Raw genomic sequence first — 20488 nt, forward strand, 5'->3', positions numbered from 1 at the left:
GCGGTAGGTATTATAGGACGAAGGATGGAACGATCGATAGAGTAGAACGTGCCTGATCGGGACGCTAGATATCGGTTCTCGTTAGCAATGGCATCGATCAATGTTTGGTTTCTATTCCGGTTAGACTTCCCATAGCTTCATACAACCCAATCAGATTTCCTAAACCGTCCGATAACTTTCGTTAAATCTAGATCTTAAAATTTCTGTTACTTTAATTAGATTTTAGATGCAACCGATGTTACTATGACGAGTGATCTATCTGATGGTGTTCTGCACTATGCTCCAATGCACAAATGGTTTTATGTGTCGTGCCACATATATTACATTTTTTTTTGAAAAACCATATATCATTTAACATCATCGCTCATCATATAATAACCACTGGTCTCTCCGTTTCATAAATAATCTTTCGTATCAGGCTTTCGCCCATTGCCTAGTTCAGCACGAATAAACTAGGGCGGCTAAGCATATGTTAGGCTAGGAAGGAGCAGATCTTATCCGGAGGCCCCATCAAGAGCCCGGAAATGGATGAGGTAAAATAACGCGGCTCCAGATGATTAGATTCCAGTCTAGAACGGGCAGTTCGGACATTTCGCGCGGCCTATTGTTAGCGTTAGCGAGGAGAGGAGCCCCCACCACCACCCCCAGATTCTTCTCTTCCCTTCTCTTCTCCCTCCCCCCGCTGCGCACCTACAGCCTCACAAACCACGCAACCCAAGCAAACCCACAAAAAACACGCGCACAAGGAGCCCCCCTTGTGTGGATCCTTCTCATCCATATAATCCCCGCAGATTCGCTTTGCTGGCTTGGCGGAGCCAGGATCGTCTTCCGGCTGCCGAATTCGTGCTCTGCTGCTTCGATTTCCCCCCCGCGGCGCAGGGCGGGGCCGGGGCCCTGCCTCTAGCTTGGATTATTAGCGCGCGCTCCTGTTGCTTGGTGGGTTGTTGTGCTTGCTCGGAGCTTACGAGTTCGACGAATTGGCAGTGGGAGGAGCGGATTTGGGCGTTCAATTTGTGTTCTGCTGGGTTCGCTGCCCCCATTCGGCCGTTTTGTGAGCGAGATTTTGGATTTGAGCGGTTTTTTGAGCTGGTGGTTGTTAGTAAGAGGTTGGGGAATCCGCGGCGACCATGTCCGTGCCGACGATGGCCGTCTACACCAGCCCGCCGGGGGGATTGTACGCGTCGTCGGAGCTTGAGACGAGCTCCCGCGGCTCCGCGCCCTGCGCGACAGCGGCGCCCCCGTCGCCCGCCAGCTCCCACCGCCACTCCTCCTTCTCCGGCGGCCTCTCCTGCCTCTTCTCCTCCCCGACCGCCGCGCCTCGTTCGTCGGCGCTCGACGAGCTCGGCGCGCTCTGGCACGACAGATCTGACGAGCCGGCCGTCGCCGGCCGGGGCGGCGGCTACTCATGCCCCCAGCCGTCCTCGTCGCTCAAGTGGCGGGACCACCTCCACCACAGCCCCGTCTCGCTGTTCCACAGCCCGGCCTCCTCGCCAGCTTCCAGGAGCCCGTCGGCGTCTTGGCTCGCCAGCCGCGAGCGCGAGCGGCTCTTCTCCAGCTTCGTGCGCAACGCGCTTGGCTCCTGCGTCGACTACGCCCCGGTCACTTCCCCGGCGCTGGGCGTCACCGCTGCTGCTGGCGTCGACGCTGCTGAGCTTGCCTTCGAGCTCGACGAGAACCTGTCGGGGGCAGAGCCGTCATGCGAACCTTACGCTAGAGACCTCCTCGCCGGCGCGCAGGCTCGCCACCGCATCTTCCACGACGAGCTCGTTGTTAAGGCCTTCTTCGAGGCCGAGAAGGCTCACCGGGGCCAGGTGAGATCCCTGTTCCTAAGCATTCACACTGGACCGCGGCCTTTGTATTGTTGATTTGTTTTCAAGTTCTGACGTGTGTTGCTAAATTCTTGTGATCTTTGATTTGGTTGTGTTGTCAGACACGGGCGAGTGGTGATCCTTACTTGCAGCATTGCGTAGAGACTGCCGTGCTTCTGGCCAAAATAGGTGCAAACGCAACCGTAGTCTCTGCCGGACTACTGCATGACACAATTGATGATTCTTTCATGGACTACGATCATATCTTCAGGATGTTCGGCGCTGGCGTGGCTGATCTTGTTGAAGGGGTATGTGTTTCGTGTACTGATCTTGATCATTTATTTTAGATGGATCGGAATAGTTTACGAGTTTTTCTTTGTAGTTTATTGATGACTCTTGCTAGATCCACGCTAATTATTTGAGTTGTTTGCATTATCATTGTTGAATAATATTCAAAGTCAATGGGTCATGTACTCTTATTGCTCAAGTTCTCAGTGATATGAATAACTTCACTAGTACTAAATAAACGAAGTGCTTGCTTGGGTCAAGTCTACCGTCATGACTTTCTATTCTTGTCCAGGATGCTTTACTATTTTAATATTTTTCATTATTGGGAGGTAACCTTGACCATCTTTTTTTTTTACTCCTAGCAAGTAATTGGTTGTACTACAAAATTTCGTAGTTACCAAGTCAAAGTTGCCCAGTGTTTTGGTTTTGTTTCTCTTGATTTTATCTGTTCCAACGCCACAACTTAGGACATGTTTGTTGAATTTAATCTCAAGGATAGGTGGGAAAAATAAGGCCTGAGCATGTAGTTAATCATCTCGTTCATGTCTTATACATGTCATACGTAGTTTACATTTTTTGGGCCAAACAGAAACAACAGCAGAAGTGTGGTGGGTGGAACTGCTTTTTCCTGCCCAGCTGTTGACAGTAATCTGATTGTGACTTTGTCAGTAATCTGATGTGTGACTTCGTCAGTAAATATATTATTCTTAATTTATAAATTTCTTATGCTGTGTCCATTGTTTTTTTTTTTGCTTTTTGTTTAGCAACTTATTTTTACCATATTCGACTACTTTTGGTTATATCTAGTCCATAAAAAGTGTGTTGTTGCATCCGGTTGCAACTTTATGAGTTACAAGCTTACTCCTCCTTTGTTCAGGTCTCTAAATTAAGCCACTTGAGCAAACTTGCTCGGGACAACAATACTGCAAGCAGAACTGTTGAAGCAGATCGATTGCATACAATGTTTCTTGCAATGGCTGATGCACGAGCTGTTTTGATAAAGCTAGCAGATCGTCTGCACAACATGAAGACGATAGAAGCTTTGCCTTTCGTAAAACAACAAAGATTTGCGAAAGAGACTATGGAAATATTTGTGCCATTGGCTAATAGGTTAGGAATTGCTAGCTGGAAAGAACAGCTGGAAAATATTTGCTTCAAGCACTTGAATCCAGAGGAGCACAAAGAGCTTTCCTCGAAACTTGTGATATCTTTTGATGAAGCACTTCTTACATCAACTTTAGATAAACTAGATAAAGGTCTCAGAGATGAAGGTATTTCATACCACAGTGTTTCTGGGAGGCACAAGAGTCTGTACAGTATATACTCCAAGATGATAAAGTATGTCCCAATTATTTTCATATACGTTTTTTACTATTAAAAAATTGATTATTCAATGGACATTCACATTAACTTCTACAACCATGCTTGTGATGTCTCCAGGAAGAACTTAACAATGGACGATGTGCATGACATCCATGGTCTGCGACTTGTGGTTGAGACAGAGAAAGATTGCTATCGAGCTCTTGACATTGTTCATAAACTGTGGCCTGGAGTATCGGGAAGATTCAAGGACTATATATTGCATCCAAAAGTGAATGGGTATGCTTAATAAAGTTTTGATCGATTTATTAAAATCTTTACTGGAATCACTGCTAATTTATGTGTTACAGATATCGGTCATTGCACACCGTTATCTTGTGTGAGGGTGTCCACCCATTTGAAGTGCAGATCCGCACCAAAGAAATGCATCTACAAGCAGAGTTTGGATTTGCAGCACATTGGAGATATAAAGAAGGTGGCTGCAGGCATGCCTTTGTACTCCAAATGGTGGAATGGGCAAGATGGGTGCTAACATGGCAATGTGAAGCAATGAGCAAAGAGCGGCCCTCTGGTCTAGTCAGCTCTGATTCCGTCAAGTCGTCATGCCCTTTCCCCTTGCATTCAGAGGAGTGCCCTTATTCTTACACCCGCCAGTGCAACCATGATGGTCCCATATTTGTGATCATGCTCGAACACGATAAGGTAGTAATCATTGTTGATTTCTTTTCTACTTATATATAGCTGGTATGATTCTGCTAATATATAATGGTAATTGTTTTAGTTGTCTGACAAAATTTTATTGATGATTAGATGTCGGTGCAAGAGCTCCCTGCAAACTCAACCATAGTCAATCTGATGGAGCGAGTCAGCGCGAGTAGTCCAAGATGGAGCCCTTACAGCTTCCCACTGAAAGAAGAGCTGCGGCCAAGGGTTAATCACCAGCCCATAAGTGATCCTAACAGAACGCTGTGCATGGGCGACGTGGTGGAGCTGACCCCTGCCCTCCCGCACAAGTCACTAACCGAGTACAGGGAAGAGATCCAGCGCATGTATGAGCGAGGTGGGTTCGCCCTCGCCACCACCCGTGGCGCCCCTGCAAGCTGACAGTGCAGGGAATACAATGCTGATTAACCTGTTGTTGTAAATGTACACTGCCCTTGATCTCCACTTGTAAATATGAACTAATTCTCGCAGCAGAGAGAAAATCCCAGTGAGCATTCCCAACTGAACTGTCAAAGCTGTGCAACGTGTTCTTCTGGTCGAAAAGGCTGTTGTACATGACACTTCACAAGTTGATGAAATTTGTTGAAGATACTCATGTTGAGAAAGCTGAGAGTAATCTGAGTATATTTACAGTTCATCACATCCTTCTGTTTGCCGGTCAACTAGTTGAAAGTTTAGTTTTGACTTGCTTTCTTTCCCGGTCCACTCTCCTTTCCTCTCCTCCTAGCTCTAGCCTGTCATCTCGCGGTAGCTTTGTTGCTTGGCCTCGTGCCGTTACCTCCGCCTGCTCTCCTTCCCCTCTCCTCCGCCGGCTCCGCCGGCCGGAGTGGGAGGGGAAGGAGAGTATGTGCGTACGTAGATGTTTTTAGGTTGCTTTTGGTCGCCTTGGTGACTTTCTCTTTGGAGTTCAGCTTGGTTCGGGCATGGCAAGCTCGTTGTGTTCCTCTTCTCTGTTTCTAGCAGGAAGAGACGTTGAGTCTTGCTCCTGCCTTGACTTGCTCCCTCCCTCTTCTCTTTGCTTGAATAAATCCTGCCTAGATCTGTCTCCCCAACCGCCTGTTACCACTTCTCAGAGGTTAATTCGTCAGCGGCTGTTCAAAGCTTCTTTTCAAGTCTCTTGGTGGCAGACGCAAGCTACTTTACTCATCCAATTTTGGCAAGCTCCTTCTTCAACCTCCATCCGAGGCCCCCATTGTGGGTTCCAGCACTTGCCGGATTGGAAGAGGAAGACTGGCGACGCATCTCCCTCTCCATGGAGACGACAGCCCGAGGTAGGGGCAAATCCCTCTTCTCTGATGCGCGGGCGTATCCAAGAACTTTGGCGCGATGGAGAAGCTTTTCCTCCTCCAGATCTGGAGGAGTTCTTCAAGAAGGTCGTGTTCTGCTGCATGTGGTGGCCGCCGGCGGGGATCCCCTTGCGATTCGGACGGTGGTCGGCAGCGTTCGATGGCTCTGAACGCGTGGCAACCAGAAGTAGAGAAATCGACGCGTGTCCTCTGTACGTGTCCCACAGGGGCCAAGTTGTAATTTTGTTTTTCTCTTGGGTCCCAGAAGTTATCTCTGGTTGTAAGTTTGCATTTAGGTCCTTTGACCTCAGATCGTAATACAAGCGCAGGACTGTTTCCAAAAAAAAAAGTTTAGCTTTGGCATTTTCGTCATAACTAGCAATAGACATATTTTCTTTTTAATTGAGAGAGAAAGCAGCTTTCTTTTTTGACGGAGAATGCAGTTGGTGATACGTGACACTTCAAATTAAATAGAAAACCCAATTCCAAATTCTCGCACGTGGTCCCAAGTAAATCTCTGGGCCGTGGCTGGAGTTCGGCCTACACCACGCACCCCTCCTGGGCCAGCCCAATAATAGGTTGGGGGTGCGTTTAGGCTTCTGAAAAATGGGTTGAAAAATAGAGATTAAAGAAAGGATAGCACAAAGTCAAGAATCATGTTTCTCAAAAAAAAAAAGAGAGTCAAGGATGCATATCATTTTCAAGAAAGTAGAAGTAGCTCCGCACTTGCTTACAAAGAAAACAATTTGTTACAAACAATTTATTCTTATAGGCTAATGTAAAAAAAACAAATTGATGTACCTTTGAAGTGCAACAGGTGGATCATCATGCATATGCTAGATGACTAGAGAAATTTCGGATCGTCATCAACAAGCAAGGCCCGAATTCCATTAGTCCCTATTCGTTTATTCCCATCCCGGTGGGGATTGGAAGGGATTGATGAATTTTTAGATCAAATTCCCTTCGATTCCTGTCAATTCCTGCAGGGAATTTCACAAACGAACGAGGCATAGGGAAGAAGGTGAACATTTCTTTCTCCATAGTTTGTTAGTTTTTTTTTCCGATCTTTCCTACTTACAGAGTTTGGAGTTGGTGGTCGTTAATTCACTTCTTTCTAACCCTTCTCTTGTCATCCCTGACAAATAGTTTGTACAAATTCATCAGTTAAAACATCCATTCATAACCATTTCTTACAGAGTCTTTACTGCTGACTTTCCTCTCCAATCTTCATGAGTTTGGGTTCGGAGTTCAAATTCAGCAAAGCCTATCATCAGGCTTTACGGCATTGGTTCATAGGCTGACTATCATGTTGTCTTAAGTTGTAAATTTTCTTTTCTTAATGAGTCCTTAGCAAAGCATGGACGCAAGGCTAGTAGAAAGAAAGAACTCACTGGTCTCTGCACTTAGTCGGTACTTGTTCGAGTGACTAGCTAGGAGCCTAGTTTTGTAAACCGGACCGGTGATCGAACCGCTCGAGCGTACGGTTCCTTTGGTTCACGGTCAGACCGGCGGTTCACGGGTGGGACCAGTAGTTCGACCGGCGGTTCAAATCTATAAAAAAGATAACTTCTGTCCCTAAGCACAACGTGAAGGCTACTTCGTTGGTCCGCGCGACCCTTCCGCCCAGGTCCTGGGATCGGATCCCACCGACCACACCAATTTTTACACTACAATGACGCGGCCCATGTAAAAATAGTAAACAAGCCCATTAAATAAGGCCCATTTGGTGGTCGGACCGACCCCGCTTTTCACCGGTTCACGCGAAAATCGCCGGTCCGACCGAAGAATATCCGGTTCACTTGCCAGTCTGGTCCAGTGCGCTCAACAGACCTGCCTGGCCTCCGGTTCCGGTTTTCCGGTTCAACCGACGGTCCGGTCCGGTTTTCAAAACTAGGGCCAAGAGGGGTTTGGGCCCAAGTATCTGCAGTCCGACAATGAATGACTCAATACATTTGACAACTTAAAGTTTCATAACTGGTAACACTGCCTAGAGATGTGTGCACATTTTAACTTGAAACTTCTAATGTGATTTCTTATCCAAAGTTGAAACTGTAATTGATGTTTGTTTCTGAGTATGCATCTCAGCATTTGGCCAGGGTTAAATTAATTTGATTTGTGTCATTGCTCTTGTATACTCATGGCATGCTTGTTGAATATTACCTTAATTGAACCGTGGACAACTAAAAGAGCCAACCAAGTTTCTCTAGATTTGTTGAACGAAGTTTTATCAAAGGGAATACCGTTAATTTCCTCTAGTAAATTAAGATTTTCTGTATCTTGCCTCATAAATGAATATGGATGAAAATGAAGATTTTCTGCATCTTGCCTCATAAATGAATATGAGTGCTACTATATCCATAGTGGTACTCATATTGGCATTTAATATGTCTAGTATTTTTTGGCGTATGTGGCCGGCGGATGGTTGTACATATTCACTTTATGAAACCGGTCCATCTCTGACTATATCTTGATTTCGTCACAAAGCTACCAATATGTATATATGCAACTGATGTGGAACCTTCCGATATGCAAGCAACAAAACTCACGACATCCAAGTAAGAAACTTACAATTAGGCTCTACCTTTCAGGATGTCAATTGGGAATAAGTGCCAAGAAAGCGACAGGGGTATGCAGTGGCAGCAATGTTCCGGGGAGCCTAAAACCTATGAGGCTATGACTACGAGGATATTCTTGATGATGGATTTGCACAATTCCATATGTCAAATTCATCAGTTCTTTCTTCTCATACAAAACAACACAAATTTAAATTCGTGCTGTATAGAGAAAAAAATTCATCAATTCTCCTAAGTATATACCTAGAAGAGGCATTTTTGTGCCAAAGTATTTGTGGGCTAAGACAGAGGCATAGATTAGATGTTGAATGTTGAGACCTAGTGCCAAGTTGCAGACATTCAACGTATACTAGTATTATTCAACATAGTTAATTTTCTCTATGTATGGTAAATGGAGATTTTATGTATATTTCAATCTCACAGACTGTTAAGCTAAAAAAAATGAATACGACTGTTACTGTATCTCTAGTGACAACATATTGGCTTGGCACTCTCTATTCCACCTATGTCAAGTTTGTTTTCTTCTGATTACAAATAGCAATGCTTATTATTGTGGGCATTGAGATCAATAAAAACTTTCCTTTTCGAAAAAATGTATTGTGCTGGTGGAAGGTTGTACATTGTCACTTCAGACGGTCCCCTCTTTGACTACGGATTGACCAGTTTCCAACGCACGAACACGTTTGACTCATTACAACTCAAGTGCACCGTATTATGCGCAACTTACATCGAACATTTTAGATGTATAATCTATCTATCGTCTAAGGAGTACTCTGTAAATTGTTTGGGGTTAGATGTTGTATATGTAAGCACGATTCTGCAGAGCTTAATTATTTCTTCATTGTCCAGTTCCAATTCCCATCATGACTTGTTACATAGTACATGTAACATGATTAGAGTTACAGAAAAGTTGTTTGCTGCCGACTAAGCTATCAACACACTTTTTTCTACTACCAGAGTAACTATTAGTAGTGCTAGCTGATGCACTGACTTTTCCTTAGAGGGTGTCATCTAGGAAACTGAAGCCCTCTGTTCCTTGGCCTGAAGATCCCATGTCATCTCCCACGCCATCCAAGAATCCGCTAGCTCCTTCCATGAAGCCGCCAATGTCAGTGTTCATGAGCCCCTCCGGCCACAGAATATCTTCCAGAGGGAAAAGGATGTCATCATCGATAGCCACAGGAGCAGCCCCTGCTCCGAGCAGATAATCATTGTCTAACGGAACATCCATCAATCCGTCAACCATTGCGGCTGCTTCGCTCTGCTCTGCTTCCGCTGCAACCGCACCAAAATCTTGAGTCGGCACATTGTTCTCTGAGGCTGGTAGATCAGTGATGCTAGCGAACAATGCCTCTATTTCTGACTCAGTTGGTGGTGCTACGCAAGGATTCAGAGACACCGGGGCAAGAGACCCAACAGGGTTGTCCAGGGTTATCTTGTCTTGGCCAGATGTTGGTGGAAACGGACCTTGGTAGGGAAATGGTCCGAAGGACAACAGTGGGAAACTGGCCTGATTCTGGTTTGTGCCAGAGGAGTTCTGTTCCTCCGATGGCGTCGCCACCTGTGCCATGACGCCACAGAAGTTCCCGGCTGGCCACGGAAAAGGCGCCTCGGCAGCATTGCTTGCTGCACCTGCAGTGAAAGAGGAAGGTTGCTCCACTGCTGAAGAACTGCCTCCAGCGATGCTGCTCGGTCCGCCATGTTCTGTGAAGAGCTGAGGATTGCACGGCGAAGTGTTGAGGGTGGGGTTGGCGACGGCAAGGGACTCATGTCGACGACGGCCGTCTAAACACAGGGGCCGATTGGAGGTGTTGGACATTCTTTTATTCGCCCGATGCTTCCCGCTGTTTATCTGCAATGATGGCCAAGTATAAGGCTATTTGCGATGGAAAAAACAACAACCAATGTTTGCAAATAATCCAAGTAGCTATTGTAAATAATTTTGAAGATAGTTATCGTTAATTGTTTTGAAGTATTACTAAGCCTATGCCAAAAATGAAAGACTGACAGAGTATAGGAATCAGCAAAAGTCTAGTTTTGATAATGTAGTTCATAGAAAAAAAAAATTGACATGCCAATTCTTTTAATGGAAAACGACGCTGTCGCGTCGAAAAAAAGATTGACATGGACATGCATTGAGACAAAACGAGAGGGAGTAATACACAACATATTTAGCAATGGAATACTCAAATTTTTCGCATAATATGTTTATGACCTTGGAAGAACTAGCCACCTGGTGAACATTTTGGCCTTCCATGTTCCTGCTGTCCTGTATCTTGCTTGGGTGACCTCCTGGTTGATATATCAAAGCGTAAATACAATAACTTGATAGTAATGATATACTAAAACAAGTTTTTTATTCTTAAAATGCACTATCACAATATAAAATATGCCCAATTTTAATTCTGCACTTTCTGTTAAGAACTCATCAAAGAAGTTTTGTTTTAACATTGTTTTACCTCGGTTCAAATATAATTAATGGTAGTGACATCAAGTACTTCTTTTCGTAAGTTTTCAACGGAATTTTGCTTCACCGTCCAACAACCCTCGTGTCTCTACGCACTTAATTTTCAACGAAATTTTCCTAAACCAACCGTCATTAATGCCATAGGTATCCCTCTTTCCACCCTTCAAGTGCCGTGCACCTTCGTCATCCCACCGCCGCTTCAATAATCAATGTTGCGGCTCTCCCCCTAATTAGTTAGCAAGTTCGGTGCACCTTCCGCGACGTGCTCACGTGCCCCCATCCCCGTTCGGCGGATCCCGTACCAACTGTTCTCTCTCGCCCGCCCTCACTCCCCTCCTCTATATAAACAACCCAACCATAACCCTGTCCCTGCATCCTCCATCCTCCCATGGCAATTTGTGCCGCAAGTGTCTCTCTCGTCCCATCCTACCATATCCCGTAGACACTTTTGCCTACAAATCTCTACTAGTGAATTTGTTCTCTTTCTGGCTCCATCAACGGTGTTAACCGCCCAACCCTTTGTCCGAAACAAACCCAATGGCAACGATGGGGAGTGTTGAGGACGAAGGTGATGTGCAAATCATGCTCCACTTTTGAAGGTGAGAAATTCGACTGAATCAAGGAGGTTATGTATTAGGATGGAGCAGGAAAAAAAATTGCGTTGACATGACCTGGCCGGTGTTTACGGGTTTCAGAAAAACCTGCTCCGCTGTGGCTGTTGGCCTATTTTTTCTTCCGGCTTCCAACCGTGACCACTTTGTAGTGGACACGCGCCGCCTCCTCCTCGCCGTCGTCGTCGGTGGGGGGAGCCCCCGCCGGAAGTGACGACGGTTGGCTGTCATCTTGGCGTCCAGCCGAGGAAGATGCACGAGCGTTCACCCCCCTTGCATCAAGCACACATTTGCGGTAGGCCACGACCCTCCACAGGCCAGTCAACTCACTTGCATCAAGCGGCTTCTTGATGATGTAAGTTGTTGATTGCACAATTTGGAAAAGAGCGCTCGAGTCATCTCCTTCCATGTGAGTTGGGTGTCCTTCCATGGACATCAGTGCATGAATCCAAAGAGATTAGTTCCGCTTGGCTGATCTAAGCAACATGTAAATTAAAGGTAGTACTCCCTTCCGTCCCAAAATAAGTGACGTATACAAATCCACATCATTTATTTTAGGACGGAAGAAGTACTAGATTTGACGTAGTTTTTGGTTGGCTGGTGGGCTTACGGTAGATGACCGGGATGCCGAGATCTGGCTCGACGATGGCGCGCAGGTCAAAGCCGCTTGCTACTACCTTGTGAGCATCAGCGAGGACGACGTCCACATCTTTTAGACCGCCGTCATCGGAGAGAAGTCGCAATGCTGAACTTGGGCTCCCGCATGTAGCCACTGCAGAGACAAGAGATGTGTTACAGTTAATTTGTTGTACATACTCTGATACTCATCACTAGCAGAGTTCGAAAATAAAATATTGTTTGCTATACACAATTGAAATTCCTTTCCTTATGATTGGCAAGATTTTTTTTTTAGATGATTGGAAAGATGGTTGGTGACCTTATACTCATATTTAGGTGGATAAAAAACCCCACCCTGACATTAAACAAAACCTTATATACATGGTTGTATAAATTTTATTAAATATCTGATTGCTTTATCCGGTATAATTATGGCCCACCAAAATAAGCAGTTCAATTTTCTAATATCAATTCAGATTAATATGGAATTCCTAGCCTCTTTTGATGAGACCAAATGTGACATTCTTCAACCATGTTTTATGGCATAATCCTCGAAAGGAACATTTTGAAAACAGTTCGGATCTTTACGCAACGCGTATACTATACCTAGTAAGCAAAGTTAAAATAGTGTAGTAGATGCTAAGGTAGGATTGTGTCCGCGAGATGTGTTGAAACTCTGTTAAACGAAGAAGGAACATTTCCCTTGGAAAAAAGCAAGATCTAACTTTTACAAAGCAAAGTTTTTGTAAAAGTGTAGTAGATGTTACAGTAGGGTCAACAGTAGTTTCTTCCAAAATCAACAACGAGTAAAAATTGAAAACATTTTGCACACGCATATTGCGTTGAAACTCTGTTAATCAATGAAAGAGCATTTCTCTAGGAAAAAACAAGATCTAACTTTTACAAAGGAGGAAAGTTTTAAAAAGTACTTTCTCCGTCCCATATTAAGTGACGAAATATTACATGTACCTATCTTTTTTGGATATAGATACAATCACTTGATATGGGACAGAGGGAATAGATGCTACAGTAGAATCAGCAGTAATTTCTTCAAAAGTCAACCATGCGTCAAAATTTGAAAAAAAAATACGTGCGCAAATTGTTTTGGAAAACCCTGTTAATGAAAAGAACATTCCCTTGCAAAAAAAAATAAGATTTGAATTTTACAAAGGGAAGCACAAAGAAATAATTATCCTCCATATATAGAAAGAACATAAATCAATCAGTCAAATCAGTTTTTGTGTAGTGCTCCCTTGGAAAAAAACAAGATCTGAATTTTACAAAGGGAAGCACAAAGAAATAATTACCCTCCATATATAGAAAGAACATAAATCAATCAGTCAAATCAGTTTTTGTGTAGTGCTTGGAATCAAGTAATTTCTTCAAAAGTTAACCATGCGTCAAAATTTGAAAAGACTTTGCGCGCGCAAATTGTTTTGGAAAACCCTGTTAATGAAAAGAACATTCCCTTGGAAAAAAACAAGATCTGAATTTTACAAAGGGAAGCACAAAGAAATAATTACCCTCCATATATAGAAAGAACATAAATCAACCAGTCAAATCAGTTTTTGTGTAGTGCTTGGAATCAAGTAATTTCTTCAAAAGTCAACCATGTGTCAAAATTCGAAAATACTTTGCGCGCACAAATTGTTTTGGAAAACCCTGTTAATGAAAAGAACATTCCCTTGGAGAAAAACAAGATCTGAATTTTACAAAGAGAAGCACAAAGAAATAATTACCCTTCATATATAGAAAGAACATAAATCAACTAGTCAAATCAGTTTTTGTGTAGTGCTTGGAATCAAGTAATTTCTTCAAAAGTCAACCATGCGTCAAAATTCGAAAATACTTTGCGCGCACAAATTGTTTTGGAAAACCCTGTTAATGAAAAGAACATTCCCTTGGAAAAAAAGCAAGATCTGAATTTTACAAAGGAAAGCACAAAGAAATAATTATCCTTCATGTATTAGAAAGAACATAAATCAATCAGTCAAATCAGTTTTTGTGTAGTGCTTGGAATCAAGAACCAAGCCGAAGGGGCCCGATGGATATAATGGCATGAAATGCACTAATCTTCAAAGACTTTCTAAACAAGAACATTGCAAAAGCAAACGGATATACCTTTGAAGTGCAATAAGTCGAGCATCATTTTAGCTGATTTGAGAAACTTCTGATCATCATCAACAATCAAGGCCCGAATTCCATGAGGGAAGAAGGTGAACATTTCTTCGTCCATTGTGGTAGTACTCACTTGTTAGTTAGTGTTTTTTCTGATAGAAAGGAAGAACTCACTAGTCTCTTCACTTCTGTCAGTGCTTGTTGGAATGATTAGGAGAGGGGGTCTGGCCCGGTTATTTGTAGGCCAAGAAGGGACGGCGCGGTGTAATATCTTTGATAAGTAAAAATTGTATATAACTGTTGAAAATTAGGTAATTTCGATGAATATTTAATCCAGAAAGACAGTGTGTAAAACATGCAGCACATTATATCATGCAAACTAGACAAATTAAATAGCAACGCACAGCAATAAAACTCATCTAATTTCACGGCATGAATAATAGAACTACTAATCAAAATCAGCAAGAAAGAGCAGATTACGTACGGTGTTGTGCTCTTTTCTTGTGTTTGTTTGTTGAGGTCGGTGACGAGTCCGGTGGCGTCGATGTTCACGCCGGCAACAGCTGCAGCCTTGACTACCTCCTGAGCAGCGGCCAGTGCCTGCGCTTGCGCCTGTGCAGCAGCAGTTGCCTGGGCTTGGAGTTGGGCAGCCTGCTGCTGTGCTTGGAGTTGTGCAGCCTGCTGCTGCTGAGCTAAAGCGGCAGCCTGAGTCGTGGGATCTCCGAGGTCGTCGGCCATTGGTGATGAGGATGCCGACGAAACAGAGACGTGAAGAAGCGAGCAGTCGCGTGAGAACGCTTCCCAAAAACCTTATCGACCGTCTCCCGGGCAGGATCTCGAAGGTCGGGGTTCCGGAGGCCTGCTCTCCCGGTGATCTGTGCACGCAGTCGACGGGATGGAGCAGCAGTTGGCAGTGAACAACGAGATTGGATCGTGGACGTGACGGCTAGGGTTGTGGCCTCGTTTTTCCGGAGGCCGGGGTAGTCTTATTATATAGGCACGCAGGCGGACTTCGGTTCGGTTTAGAAAATCAAAACCGACTCCGCTATTATCGGGATTTGTTACGCGTCCGCAACGGATTCCGACTGCCAAAAAGATAAGCACGACCCGGCTCGAACTCGAACTCGAACTCGATCCACGAAACGCGGCGCGCGCGGGCGCGTCGTGATGAGGCAAGCGGAGGAGGAGGAGGAGCGCGCGTAGGAATTTCCGTTGCTCACTTGCTCAAGAGGTGAGAACCAACATACCTTATATATTGGTCCAACTCCCTCTAAACTAGCAATGTGGGACTATTCCCACTTTCTCATCCCACTACATGAATGGGCTTTTGAGATTTTCCAGGAATTAATTTCAGATTGGGCCTTGGGCCTAACCCAAAATTCCAACAATCCCCCACAATATCTCATAAGCACATATAAAATTGCCGTTGATCTAAAACTCTGTTTTTGATATACCAGCGTTTCAGTAGAGACCGGTTAAGGTTGAACATCCACCTAAACAAATTGCTTCACTCACGCACAACTGAACAATGGACAAACCTTGAATTGTCAGTTTTCTGTTTAAGAGTTTCCCTAATTTGTTGTCTGGTACTGGGCTGCCGAATGCTACCCCGCGGTGTGGAGCATATAAGTCATTCTCCAGGCCTTTTCATGAGCTTACTAGAGACCACCCAAATCTCATAGACTGCGACCAACAGTCAGGCTCATATAGGTGTGTTATTTAGAGACTACTCTGTAGGACAGTATCTCCCTTGCAAATTAATGCAACGCGTTAGAACACATTAAGTTAAAAAAAACCTACCATACAGTACACGAGAGTAATGCATCGTCAACGAAGTGGGATAAAGAATGTACACTCTCCTCAGTTATCCAATGACTTGTTTCCCAGGTCCTAATTCACGGGATCTCCGATCACATAGGTTGGTTTACCGCCATGGTAACTCACGTGGGTCGCAATCCCATCTCTCTTGATGCATATTCTATCACATTCCTTGATAGACCCTTTGTAAAGGGATCTGTCAGATTTTTAGCCGTTGGGATATATCCCAATGCTATTATTCCGGAATTTCTCATTGCTCTGACAGATTTCAGACGTCTCCTGACGTGTCTTGATGACTTCATGTTATCTTTAGAACTGTTCACTTTGACTATCACAGTTTGATTGTCACAGTTCATAAGAATCGCCGGTATTGGTTTTTCAACAATCGGCAAGTCCATCAAGAGCTCACGAAGCCAGTCGGCCTCAACTGTGGATGTATCTAATGATGAAAGTTCTGCTTCCATAGTTGATCTGGTTAAGATCGTTTGCTTGCAAGACTTCCATGAAACAGCGCCCCCTCCGAGTGTGAACACATATCCACTCGTGGCCTTTAGCTCGTCAACATCAGATATCCAGTTTGAATCACTATAACCCTCAAGTACCTTGGGGTACCCAGTATAGTGTATACCATAGCCCATTGTGCCCTTTAGATAGCGCATGACCCTCTCGAGTGCACTCCAATGATCATCTCCCGGATTCTTATTGAACCGACTCAGTTTGCTCACAGCAAAAGAGATGTCAGGTCTAGTTGCGCTAGCCAAATACATGAGTGAACCAATAATCTGAGAATATCTCAGTTGGTCTCTTCCAATTCTGTGATTCTTTCGAAGCAGAACGCTTGGATCATAAGGAGTTGGAGAAGGTTTACAATCAGCATAGTCGAAACGACTCAAGATCTTCTCCACATAGTGAGATTGCAACAAAGTGATCTCACCATTGTCGCCTCTCACGAGCTTGATGTTCAGAATAACATCAGCTACACCAAGGTCTTTCATGTCAAAGCACTTCGACAAGAAAGTATTAACCTCTTCAATCACTTTGAGGTTAGTCACAAATATTAGTATGTCATCGACATACAAACAAAGTATAACTTCCTCACCCCCACCATGGCGGTAGTATACACATTTGTCAGCTTCGTTTACAACAAAGCCGGCAGATGTTAAAGTTTTGTCAAACTTCTCATGCCATTGCTTAGGAGCTTGTTTCAGGCCATACAGAGACTTTAATAACTTACACACTTTGCCTTCATGACCCTTTATTACAAATCCATCTGGCTGGTTAATGTAAATTTCCTCGTCCAACTCTCCGTTAAGGAAAGCTGTCTTAACGTCCATTTGATGGACAATCAGACCATATGAGGCAGCCAGTGATAGTAATACTCTGATTGTGGTCAATCGAGCTACAGGTGAGTAAGTATCAAAGAAATCTTCACCTTCTTTCTGGGTAAAACCCTTGGCCACAAGTCGCGCCTTGTACTTCTCAATAGTACCATCAGGCCTAAGCTTTTTCTTGAATATCCACTTGCATCCTACAGGTTTGCACCCGTACGGACGGTCAACGACCTCCCACGTACCATTAGCCATGATAGAATCCATCTCACTACGAATGGCTTCCTTCCAATAGTCTGCATCCGGAGATGCAAAGGCCTCATTAATGGTTTTATGTGTGTCATCCACAAGGTACACAATGAAATCATCACCAAAGGATTTAATAATCCTTTGTCGCTTGCCCCTAATAGGGGCTTCATTGTCATACTCCTCAGGAATCTCATCACGTGTTTGTTCAAGATTTTCCACTGGGATGGTGGGTTCAGGAGCTACACCATGATCCTGATGTTCCTCTGAACTGACGAGTTCAGCAGGTACGTCATGATCCTCTCTAGATGTGCTATGCATATCTCTCATGGGAAATATGTCCTCAAAAAATGTAGCATCCCTGGACTCCATAATTGTACCGACGCTCATGTCAGGTACTCCAGAATTTACAACCAAGAATCTATAGCCAACACTTCGAAGTGCGTAGCCAAGAAAAACACAATCAACTGTTTTTGGTCCAAGCTTACGTTTCTTGGTGATTGGCACATTGACTTTCGCCAAACAGCCCCAAGTTCGTAAGTAAGAAAGTGTGAGTCTCTTCTTTTCCCATAGCTCGTATGGGGTGACTTCTTTATCTTTTGTGGGAACACGATTTAGGACATGACACGAAGTCAAAAGTGCCTCCCGCCACCATGCTTTGGATAAACCAGCAGTGTCTAACATGGCGTTGACCAAGTCAGTCAGCATGCGGTTTTTCCTTTCAGCAACCCCGTTTGACTGGGGCGAATAGGGAGGCGTCCTCTCATGGACTATGCCATGTTCCTCACAAAATGAATTAAACTCACTGGAGAAATATTCTCCACCGCGGTCAGACTGCAAACTTTTAATTTTCTTCTCAAGTTGATTCTCGACTTCAGCTTTATAGATCTTAAAATAATGCAATGCTTCATCATTTGATTTTAATAAATACACATAACAGAATCTAGTCGCATCATCAATGAAAGACATGAAGTAACGTTTTCCACCTTTGGTTAATACACCGTTCATCTCACAAAGATCAGAATGTATGAGCTCTAACGGTGCTAAGTTCCTCTCCTCAGCAGTCTTGTGAGGCTTGCGAGGCTGCTTCGCTTGCACACAAGCTTGGCACTTGGAACTTTTAGCCACAGTGATTTTAGGGATTAAACTCAGATTTGCTAATCGCGTCATGCAACCAAAGTTAATGTGACAAAGTCGTGAATGTCAGACATTAGACTCATTATTAATAGAATTGACGCTGTTCACGACCTTATTACAAAAATCCAAAAGGGATAAGCGAAATAAACCTCCGCACTCATAACATTTACCAATAAATTGTCCATATTTAGACACGATAACTTTATTGGACTCAAACACTAACTTAAATCCGTCCTTGCAAAGGAGGGATCCACTAACAAGATTCTTCTGAATGGAGGGCACATGCTGCACGTTCCTCAGTTGCACGATCTTTCCCGAAGTAAACTTCAGATCCACCGTGCCAACACCATGAACAGAAGCATGGGCGCCGTTCCCCATCATCACTGAGGAGCTGATGGCCTGATATGAAGAAAACAAGGAAATATCAGCACACACATGAATAGTTGCGCCTGTATCGACCCACCAATCGGTGGACTGACATACAGAAAATACAGTAAATAAATTATCATACCTGCCTGCATCTTCATTGTTGCCAATGGTCAAATTAGCAAACTTTTGCCGAATCTGTCCTCCTTTGCGCTCCTTGCAGTTACTCGCCCAATGGCCAAGTTCTCCGCACACAAAGCAAGGATCCTTGTCCTTGTTGCCTCCTTTCTTCTTCTTCTTGAAAGTGGTAGTGTTCTTTGGACCAGCATTATTGAATGCCTTTCCCTTTCCCTTGTTGTTACTGTTGTTGTGGTTGTTCCTCTGAACCATGTTGGCAGTGGACGTACCCTCTTGTGTGTTGCCTTTGGGGCCAGCATCTTTTGCTCTCGCCTTCTCCTCAACATCAAGAGTCCCAATCAGGTTCTCCACAGAGATTTCTTGTCTCTTGTGTTTTAGTGAAGTAGCAAAGTTCCTCCACGAGGGAGGAAGCTTGGCGATGATGCCCCCGGCGACAAACTTGTCGGGTAGTGGACAATTGAATTGCTCAAGTTCCTTAGCCATAGTCAGTAACTCATGAGCTTGTTCCACTACAGATCGGTTTGCAACCATCATATAGTCAAAGAACTGCTCCATGACGTACAGCTCACTGCCAGCGTCAGATGCGCCGAACTTAGCATCGAGCGCATCCCACAACTCTTTGGCATCCTGATAGTGCAGATAAGCATCAACGAGCTTATCTCCCAACACACTACAGATCGCACCAACGACTACAACACAAGCCTCAACATACAACTGCTGAGAAGCAATTGTTTGAGTCTTCCCGTGTTGTACCGCCCACCATGCGCCCATAGCCACGAGCCACATATGACATTTATACTGCCACCTCTTAAAGTGTAGTCCAGTAAACACAGGTGGTTTCAATGCGACGGCAAATTGAGACATAGAAAATTGCCTACACGAATAAAGTTTTTGGATTGTTGAAAAATTAGGTAATTTCGATGAATATTTAATCCAGAAAGACAATGTGTAAAACATGCAGCACATTATATCATGCAAACTAGACAAATTAAATAGCAACGCACAGCAATAAAACTCATCTAATTTCACGGCATGAATAATAGAACTACTAATCAAAATCAGCAAGAAAGAGCAGATTACTTACGGTGCTGTGCTCTTTTCTTGTGTTTGTTTGTTGAGGTCAGTGACGAGTCCGGTGGCGTCGATGTTCACGCCGGCAACAGCTGCAGCCTTGACTACCTCCTGAGCAGCGGCCAATGCCTGCGCTTGCGCCTGTGCAGCAGCAGTTGCCTGGGCTTGGAGTTGGGCAGCCTGCTGCTGTGCTTGGAGTTGTGCAGCCTGCTGCTGCTGAGCTAAAGCGGCAGCCTGAGCCGTGGGATCTCCGAGGTCGTCGGCCATTGGTGATGAGGATGCCGACGAAACAGAGACGTGAAGAAGCGAGCAGTCGCGTGAGAACGCTTCCCAAAAACCTTATTGACCGTCTCCCGGGCAGGATCTCGAAGGTCGGGGTACCGGAGGCCTGCTCTCCCGGCGATCTGTGCACGCAGTCGACGGGATGGAGCAGCAGTTGGCAGCGAACAACGAGATTGGATCGTGGGCGTGACGGCTAGGGTTGTGGCCTCGTTTTTCCGGAGGCCGGGGTAGTCTTATTATATAGGCACGCAGGCGGACTTCGTTTCGGTTTAGGAAACCCGCATCCGCAA

At 44.6% G+C, this 20488-nt stretch overlaps 3 protein-coding genes across 3 annotated transcripts; 1 reads left to right on the top strand and 2 right to left on the bottom strand.

Annotated features, from left to right (window-relative positions):
- The first annotated feature begins 626 nt into the window (after window positions 1-626).
- LOC100823082 (probable GTP diphosphokinase RSH2, chloroplastic) lies at window positions 627-4779 on the top strand. Its single transcript, XM_003574540.4, has 6 exons — window positions 627-1811; window positions 1931-2116; window positions 2974-3434; window positions 3537-3695; window positions 3767-4118; window positions 4227-4779. Exons 1-6 carry the CDS (start codon window positions 1128-1130, stop codon window positions 4518-4520), a joined length of 2136 nt encoding a protein of 711 aa, XP_003574588.1. The 5' UTR covers window positions 627-1127; the 3' UTR covers window positions 4521-4779.
- A 6409-nt stretch (window positions 4780-11188) lies between these two features.
- LOC104584229 (two-component response regulator ORR33) lies at window positions 11189-13930 on the bottom strand. The gene is made up of 3 exons (XM_010238420.1): window positions 13816-13930; window positions 11687-11848; window positions 11189-11499 (listed from the first exon to the last, which is right to left on the bottom strand). Exons 1-3 carry the CDS (start codon window positions 13928-13930, stop codon window positions 11189-11191), a joined length of 588 nt encoding a protein of 195 aa, XP_010236722.1.
- A 4605-nt stretch (window positions 13931-18535) lies between these two features.
- LOC112271907 lies at window positions 18536-19646 on the bottom strand. Its single transcript, XM_024462145.1, has 2 exons — window positions 18853-19646; window positions 18536-18740 (listed from the first exon to the last, which is right to left on the bottom strand). The coding sequence occupies exons 1-2, from the start codon at window positions 19629-19631 to the stop codon at window positions 18722-18724; spliced, it is 798 nt and encodes a 265-aa protein (XP_024317913.1). The 5' UTR covers window positions 19632-19646; the 3' UTR covers window positions 18536-18721.
- Between the last annotated feature and the right edge of the window lie 842 nt (window positions 19647-20488).

Source organism: Brachypodium distachyon, chromosome 3 (genome assembly GCF_000005505.3).
Source record: "Brachypodium distachyon strain Bd21 chromosome 3, Brachypodium_distachyon_v3.0, whole genome shotgun sequence".
Classification (NCBI taxonomy): domain Eukaryota; kingdom Viridiplantae; phylum Streptophyta; class Magnoliopsida; order Poales; family Poaceae; genus Brachypodium; species Brachypodium distachyon.